The sequence below is a fragment of the Amphimedon queenslandica genome, unplaced genomic scaffold, assembly GCF_000090795.2.
Source record: "Amphimedon queenslandica unplaced genomic scaffold, v1.1 AMPQUscaffold_12632, whole genome shotgun sequence".
Classification (NCBI taxonomy): domain Eukaryota; kingdom Metazoa; phylum Porifera; class Demospongiae; order Haplosclerida; family Niphatidae; genus Amphimedon; species Amphimedon queenslandica.
In genome coordinates, this window is record NW_003547132.1 from 1 (window position 1) to 8,318 (window position 8,318).

The window sequence follows — 8,318 nt, forward strand, 5'->3', positions numbered from 1 at the left end:
GATCCTTCTGCATCTCTATGCACTGTGAACAATCCTCCCAAAATGATGTCCTTTCCTCTCCGATCCTGTACTCCATTGATCCTATTGCCACCATCAGTAGTGAGAACTGATTCAGGAGGAGTGTCATATTGAAACTGTACATGACTACTCTGTACAGACTGAAGAAATAAAATGCAAAAGAACAAGAACATCATAATTATTGCAGCCAGCAATGCTACTGAAACTTGCTATAGTTGTTACAGTCCTGTAGTCCCGGAGTTTTGCCTAACACACCTGCTGTTTATACAAGCGCTGTATGCATCTATTTGTTATTCTAAATGTGTGTCGTTACTAATTTTGTCTTTAATGTTCCGCATGATGTGATGTTATATATGGAGCTACTATAGACATTTTTTACTTAAAACTTCACTTTTGTTCAAGCAAGTATCATGTATTTTTGACTGGCTCATAGTTGCTGAGCTGGACTTTATATAGTATAACAAATGGAATGTTATACATAAGGTCTTCTCCATTTGTTGCCTCAGAAAATAATGAATATAAATGTTTTTTATATAAAAAGGTACACAATTTTTTCACAGAGGAAAAATTGTCTATAGCTAGATTTGCTAGAAAGCCAGTAGGCATCAACAAACATGTCATAAAGCACACAATAACACAATAAAGAAAATGAATCTAGCTACTATTACTACTCCTGGTTATGCACACAGTACACTAGTAACATTGAATTGCTAATTATAATAGAAATAACAATAAACACATACTAATAATAACAATGAAACGCATCAACAATAATAATATAAACATATGGACTGATAACAAGTGCATACTAAGGGTATAATCTTAATGGTGCACTAGTCAATGTTTTCAGTTTACTTACAAGAGTGATGTTTTTTATATAGTGTATCACAGTTCAGTCGGATAGAAAGTTTAATAGGATTGAAAGTTTTGTCCATCATTAATGTAGACATAATTTATATTGGCTTATCATTTATCCTATTGCTGCAAAACTTGATTCAGCAGGGGTGTCATTATTAAAACTGTACATCATTCTGTACAGCATATTGTGGATTTAAATGGACATTAATTATACTAAAGTTTGTTTTTAACACTCGACTTAATTCCCAAACTGCTAGCTAATGTTTCCCAAATTGTGGTATTTTTACCTTTACAGTTTTCTTACTTTTTGTGTAGTCATAATTAGACAACCTATATGTTATTATTGAAACTAAATTCAAGTATAAATTTCACTCACTACAACTGCAGTTTACTAATTGGCGTGCATGTAACAATTAGTATTCAAAAATCCTAAAATTAAAACTACAATATTAAGTGTAGTTTCTCATATGTACACAATAATAATAAATGATATGAACATATATTTATAGAACTGGTTCTGTTCCTTTATAGTGATCATGACTCACAGTACAAATCAATGTGTTAGAAATGTATCAACAGTGATATGTGTTCATGACGTTTTGAAACTATATGATTGTATCAATCACAGGTCATGTGACCATGTGATTCATTATGGACTAGAGATACTTGGAAATTATTGATTGCTCGTTGTAGACATGAAATCAGTATCAGAGGTATATCAGAAAAACATTTCACAATTATTGATACATATTGATGTCCTCATGCTGCATAGAAAGTTAGAGCTAATTTTGACTTAAGTATTTTAAGTAATGAGTATTTTTCAGTACGGCCAATTAAAAAAATACCCAAAAAATGGCTCTAAAATCATCCCCATTGATATTACATTTTCTGATCAATATTAATGTCCTTATTGTGTGTAGCACACCTTATGGTATGCTATATTTTCCTCAAGACTGTCCCAAATGCAATAATTCCCGTAATCTACTCTCATCAGTGCTAAAATGGCCAAATTTGAAAAATACCAAAGGCTATAGCCAATAGTTTTTTTCAAAAAATGACTCCTAATTCACCTTCAATTTTTATCACATTTTCTAATACATATTGATGTATTTTTGCCGTGTAGAAAGTTTTAGGTAATTCTGACTTAAATTTTAAAAGTTAATTTTTTTAAATGACCAATTACCCAAGGCAGCCCATGGTTTTTTTTTTCAAAAAATGGCTCCAAAATCATCCCAAATTTTTATTACATTTTCCAATACATATTGATGTATTTATGCTGTATAGAAAGTTTGGGTTGATTTCAACTTCAATTTTTCAAGTTGTGGTCATTTTTTAAATGGTCAAGTTTTAAAAATACACTGTATAGCCCATGCTTTATTTCCAAAAAATGTTTCAGAAACATCTCGACTGTATTTTTGATGCTAAATGTACTTATTATTATTATTGGTTTTATTCTTTAGATTCATGTTATATTTATGTGACTGGGATAATAGACAGACCACTGACCTGGTTGAACTTGTACTAACTACTAAGGACTAAGGAGTAGTAAACTGGAGAAAAATCTACCTCACAGCTGTAAGTCATAACTATTAATTAGTGATGGTTATAATTAGTTATTACTAAAAGCATCAAATGCAGTACACATAAAATAGATTGAAAACAAATAAGAAAGTCATTCCATTCATGGCAATGAAAACTAAAGTCATTAATTACTGGCATTACGTTACGTGTACTATTCTTAGTCTTGGTTTGATAGGAAGTCACAAACTGTTCTCACTTCTTTCCCTGAGATACGATACTGAGCTCTTGCTTGTATCTCTGTGCCACTGAAATCCATGAATACATCTACACCTCTCTCTTCGGTTGGTACATTATCAGGATTAGGAAGATCAAGTAATAGCTCACCAATCTTACATACTGTACGTTTACCTTCTTTATCTACTATATACTGAACTCCATCGTCTGCTGTACAGTATATAGGAACGTTTAAGCTTGTCTGGCTTTGATACAAAGGTAAGATTGCACTTTTATATACTTCATCTCTTAGTACTTCTCCCTTGAGTACAAACACGTCAAAGAGTTTACCACAATATTGTACATCCTCTTCTGCATGCAGGAACTTGTAATGTTCATCATGCATTGATGGGTTAAATACAACATTAAGACCTGTCCCATAGGTAGCATCAGCAACACGTGATTGGATTATGTTAGGATCTTTCCTCCACATTACTGCTCCTGTTACAACAGCAAGATCTGGTTGTACAGGACACACTATATTATCATAAAGCTTGCCACGATGCTGAGCGATAGCTTCTTCTATCTTTTGGCTAACAAACTTACACCCTCCAAACCCTCCTACCAGATAAACTGTATTGATTCCATTAGGCTTAATCTCATCAAATGCTGCTGCCACACACTCTATGATCTTATCTATTGTGAATTGGAATACCCTTTTTTCTATGAGATCATATCCTATGCTTAATGAACCTTTTCCTGGATTGTAACACATGTTGTGTTTCATCGCTTTAAGTATTTCATTACTTTCATAATGATTTATAAAAGGTCTTGGTAATTTAAGTACCATTTCTTCAAAATCTGATGTTGCATCTCCGAATATTTTTTTCTGTTTCTCAAAGTCTTCATAAATCAGTTTATTGATAACAGCTTTGTTACCAACATCTGATTTGATGAAAGCCTCAAAACCTTTATCTTCTACTGCTTCTTGCAGTAATTCTGATAAGGCTTCATTGACAGTTGTTCCTCCCCAGTTGTTGCCCATTGGTGGTAGTACTACACTAATTCTCCCATTACTCTTATCATGTACAGTAATATCAACTGTACCTCCTCCTATATCAACTACCATATATCTCTGTGGAGGAAGGCCTTTAACTTCTGACTGATGCTGTGCATATATAGCAGCTACTTCTGGTTCTAGAGCTAATGATAGCTTCTCAGGATTAACCTCCTCTGGACGTGGTAAAGGAGAACCAACTGGAGTGAACCTTATTATACCAGGAGCATCAGAAGTGAGACCAGCCTATCATATTAACATAATGAAATACAAAGCATGTATTAGGTTACCATATAAGCAGCTTCTCTCATCATTCTTCTTGCTCTTGCTTTCCATATAGCAGGAACAGTAATGACCCAATCAAAATCACTTGACTTGTAGTCTCCTTTGAGATGATCAGTCAGTAGCTTCTCCTTGAGGTGTGTTAGTATAAAAGCTATAACTTCAATGAGATAATAAGATCCTCCAGTGAATGAAGAGACTTCAGTAGTACGATCTAATGACTGATTAATATAAGTGTTAATAGTAAATTGGTAGACAATTGTAATATGAACTTACTTTATCTCTCTCAAGCAAATTCTTTATTCGTTCAAAATATATGAACTTCTCATTTTTTTTCCTCCTACCACTGTATAAACTTTGTGCTCTATGTCCAATTCCAGTTGTTTCATTCTGCTCCCCTTCATTCTTTGTGATCAGTATAGCATTAGGTACTCTTTCATAAGTGCTGTGAAGTGGTAGGATTTTAATTTTCCTTTCATTTGGCGTAATATATCCTATTGACACTGATGAGGTTCCAAAGTCAATAGCTGCTATACATCTGCTCCTTTTCAGCCTATCGGATCTTTTTGGTACCTTTTGAGCTCTTAATAGTGGTTCCTTGGATAAAGCCCCTATCAGAATAAGGAGCTGACACAAGTAGAGTTTTGTACACCTCTGCATGCAGACTAGTACACCTCAGCAGAAGTCTTGATTAATATATAGATACTGCTATCACATGACTAAACTCTGAAAAGATGATGTCATCATTGTGATAGCTATAGCACAAATAGTCTAGTTTAATTTTGTGAACCTATAAGTTGTATTGAGATCTATTGCCCTATATAATTTATATTACATTATATGACTAGCTAGATCAAGATCTACAAATTCTTAATAAAAGTTTAAAGTACTCAACATAATATAACTATTAAAACTTTATTTATTATTAGTCTTGTTTTGTTAGAAAGTCACAAACTGTTTTCACTTCTTTTCCAGTGATACGATACCGAGCTCTTGCTTGTATCTCTGTGCCACTAAAATCCATAAATACGTCAAATCCTCTCTTGTTTCTTGGTAGATTATCAGGATTAGGAATATCTAGTACCAGTTCACCAATCTTACGTACCATTAATTTACCTTTTTTATTTTTTGTATACTGAACACCATCAGCTGCTGTACAATAAATAGTAATACATTGTTGCGTTATTTTTTGACTGAAACCCAGTATAAGTCCAGCTTTATATACTTCATCCTTTACTACTTCTCCTTTGAGTACAAATACCTTAAGAACATCTCTACAATATTCCACACCATTTTTTTTCAGGAACTTGTAATGTTCATCGTGAATGGATGGGTTAAATACATCACTAATAGCTGTCCCATAGGTAGCATCAGCAACACGTGATTGGATTATGCTAGGATCTTTCCTCCACATTACTGCTCCTCTTACAACAGCAAGATCTGGTTCTACAGGACACACTATATTATCATAAAGCTTGCCACGATGCTGAGCAATAGCTTCTTGTATCTTTTGGCTAACAAACTTACACCCTCCAAACCCTCCTACTAGATAAACTGTATCGATTCTATCATGCTTAAGCTCATCAAATGCTGCTCTCACACACTCTATGATCTTATCTATTGTAGGTTTGAATACCTTCTTTTCTAATTGGTCATATTTCATTTCTAATGCACCTTCTCCATGATCATAGTGTACCTTCTCCTGCTTCATTCCATCACCAATTACATTGCCTCCATAATTTCTTATGAATGGTCTTGGTAATTCTAGTACCATATTATCAATGTCTGGTGTTACATCTCCGAATATTTTTTTCTGTTCCTCAAAGTCTTCAAAGACCAGCTTATTTATTTCAGCTTTATTACTAGCATCTGATTTTATGAAAGACTCAAAACCTTTGTCATCTACTGCTTTTTGTAGTAATTCTGATAAAGCTTCATTGACAGTTGTTCCTCCCCAGGTGTTACCAGTTGATGGTAGTACTACACTAATTCCCCCATTACTCTTATCATGTACAGTAATATCAACTGTACCTCCTCCTATATCAACTACCATATATCTTTGTGGAGGTGTTCCTGATACTTCTGAATAACGTTGTGCAGCTATAGCAGCTACTTCTGGTTCTAGAGCTAATGATAGCTTCTCAGGATTAACCTCCTCTGGACGTGGTAAAGGAGAACCAACTGGAGTGAACTTTGTTATACCAGGAGCATCAGAAGTGAGACCAGCCTATCATATTAACATAATGAAATACAAAGCATGTATTAGGTTACCATATAAGCAGCTTCTCTCATCATTCTTCTTGCTCTTGCTTTCCATATAGCAGGAACAGTAATGACCCAATCAAAATCACTTGACTTGTAGTCTCCTTTGAGATGATCAGTCAGCAGCATCTTCTTGAGGTGTGTTAGTATAAAAGCTATAACTTCAATAAGATAATAAGACCCTCCAGTAAATGAAGAGTCTTCAGTAGTACGATCTAATGACTGAGGGGTGTTGATAATTAATATTTTTTACTATAAACTTACTTGATCTCTGCCCAATAATTTTTTTATTCGTTCAAAATATATATACTTTTCAGCATTATTTGCTACATTGCTGTACATTGTTTGTGCTTTGTATCCAATCCCAGTGACTGTGTATTGTTGTTGTTCCTCATTCTGATCATCCTGTTTCTGTCCCTCATCCTTGCCCTGGTTCTTTGCAATCAATATAGAATTAGGAACTCTTTCATAAGTATTGTGAAGTGGTACTAGTCTGATCTGATCATCAGTTGGGGTGGTGTATGCTACTGATAGTGATGATGTTCCAAAGTCAATAGCTGCTATACATTTGCTTCTTTTCAGGCTATCAGGTCCTCTTGGTATCTTCTCAGCTCTTGTTAGTGGTTCCTTGGATGAAGCCATGATCAGTATAAAGACTGTAAATTTGTAGCTATTCTTCTACATGTACTCTACTATCATGTGACTTGTAATATGAGAAAGCATATGCTTAAAAACTGTAGTCTCGCCCATCAGAGCTGTTATCATTAATTGTTATGATAATACAATCCTATACATGCATTTTATTCTCATGATGTCACTGCAGGCTCTCTTATGTTTTTCTCTTCATAACAGTGTAATCCATTATTAGATTATTATTGCCATGAAATAATGGCTCATATATTCTAACAACATTAGCAAAGAAAAGCAAACCATTGATAGTGCCAACAGCAACTGTTAGATTCAGAACTATGAGTAAAATAACAAGAGCTACACCAGCCAAAAAATGGGATGATAAGAGCAATATAATCATTAGTACATTCTTGATTTCAGGAGGAGTGTCATTATTAAAACTGACATGTACATTACTCTGTACAGCATATTACTATTGTGAATTTGAATGGCCAAAAATTTATATTAGCTACTCATTAGTGTGTTTTTAACACTCAACTTAATTCCCAAACTGCTTGCTAATATTTCCCAAAGTGTGCATTTTTTATTTTTACAGTTTTCGTGCTTATTGTGTTGTTATAATTAGACTACCTGTATGTTATCATTGAGACTAAATTTGAGTATAAATTGTACTCATTACAACTGAAATTTACTAATTGGCATGCATGTAACAATAAATAAACAGTGCACAAATCCTAAAATTAAAACTGCATTAACGTTAAATGTAGCATGTTAATGATAATATTATAAACATCTTTATACAACTGGTTCTATTCTATAGTCATCATGGCTTACAGTACAGATCAATGTGTTAGGAGTGTACTAACATCTTGATATTTTGAGCCTGATTGTATCAATCACAGGTCATGTGACAGAGGAGTGTGACCATGTGCTTCACTATGGACTGGAGATACTAGTAGACTATTGATTACTCATTGTACAGACTGAATCAGCAAAAAGATACCCTTGTAAAAATTCCCAGCAAGATCTTGTTAATTTTCTTACAAGATCATGACAAGAATCTTGACAATAATTCGCAAGATCTTTCCTGAATTTGGAACAAGGATCATGTAAGATAGTGGAAGATCTTGCTATCAAGATTCCTTAAAGTTCTTGCAAGATCAAATGCAAGATCTTTTCAAGATTCTTACTAAGTCTTAACAGGATCTTTCCTGAATTTGGAACAAGGATCATGTAAGATAGTGGAAGATCTTGTTATCAAGATTCCTTCAAATTCTTGCGTGGTATTTTAGCATACAATGCTCTTTAAAAATTAATGCAACAGTAAGATCTACGCAAGATCTTACATTGCATGAATGCATAATACATGTGTAAAATGTTGTGAAATGTGAATGTGAACGTCATTGATTTTTTTGATTGAAGTGATTAAAACTTCAGTTTCTTTATATGCTGCCATTACTGTTAAGGCTATCGTGGG

General features: G+C 33.9%; 3 protein-coding genes across 3 annotated transcripts in view; all 3 read right to left on the minus strand.

Annotated features, from left to right (window-relative positions):
• Positions 1–2,484: 2,484 nt before the first annotated feature.
• LOC105314704 (heat shock 70 kDa protein 12A-like) lies at positions 2,485–4,609 on the minus strand. The gene is made up of 3 exons (XM_020003502.1): positions 4,226–4,609; positions 3,958–4,170; positions 2,485–3,913 (listed from the first exon to the last, which is right to left on the minus strand). Exons 1-3 carry the CDS (start codon positions 4,607–4,609, stop codon positions 2,615–2,617), a joined length of 1,896 nt encoding a protein of 631 aa, XP_019859061.1. The 3' UTR covers positions 2,485–2,614.
• A 181-nt stretch (positions 4,610–4,790) lies between these two features.
• On the minus strand, positions 4,791–7,048 carry LOC100634619 (heat shock 70 kDa protein 12A-like). The gene is made up of 3 exons (XM_020003507.1): positions 6,476–7,048; positions 6,221–6,433; positions 4,791–6,176 (listed from the first exon to the last, which is right to left on the minus strand). Exons 1-3 carry the CDS (start codon positions 6,851–6,853, stop codon positions 4,875–4,877), a joined length of 1,893 nt encoding a protein of 630 aa, XP_019859066.1. The 5' UTR covers positions 6,854–7,048; the 3' UTR covers positions 4,791–4,874.
• Positions 7,049–7,462: 414 nt separating this feature from the next.
• LOC100634745 (extracellular calcium-sensing receptor-like) overlaps positions 7,463–8,318 on the minus strand; it is a 5,876-nt gene continuing 5,020 nt past the window's right edge. Inside the window, exon 2 of the mRNA XM_020003503.1 lies at positions 7,463–7,471. Coding sequence (XP_019859062.1) covers positions 7,463–7,471 — 9 coding nt within the window. The remainder of the gene's footprint in view (positions 7,472–8,318) is intronic.

What these genes read in the sequence shown, in the direction of transcription:
- LOC105314704 (XM_020003502.1), bottom strand. Translation starts at nt 4,609, where the DNA reads ATGCAGAGGTGTACAAAACTCTACTTGTGTCAGCTCCTTATTCTGATA. An exon ending in ATTTGCTTGAGAGAGATAAA is followed by an intron (nt 4,171 to 4,225) that starts GTAAGTTCATAT and finishes TATATTAATCAG; the next exon opens with TCATTAGATCGTACTACTGA. An exon ending in TGAGAGAAGCTGCTTATATG is followed by an intron (nt 3,914 to 3,957) that starts GTAACCTAATAC and finishes TTAATATGATAG; the next exon opens with GCTGGTCTCACTTCTGATGC.
- LOC100634619 (XM_020003507.1), bottom strand. Translation starts at nt 6,853, where the DNA reads ATGGCTTCATCCAAGGAACCACTAACAAGAGCTGAGAAGATACCAAGA. An exon ending in AATTATTGGGCAGAGATCAA is followed by an intron (nt 6,434 to 6,475) that starts GTAAGTTTATAG and finishes AACACCCCTCAG; the next exon opens with TCATTAGATCGTACTACTGA. An exon ending in TGAGAGAAGCTGCTTATATG is followed by an intron (nt 6,177 to 6,220) that starts GTAACCTAATAC and finishes TTAATATGATAG; the next exon opens with GCTGGTCTCACTTCTGATGC.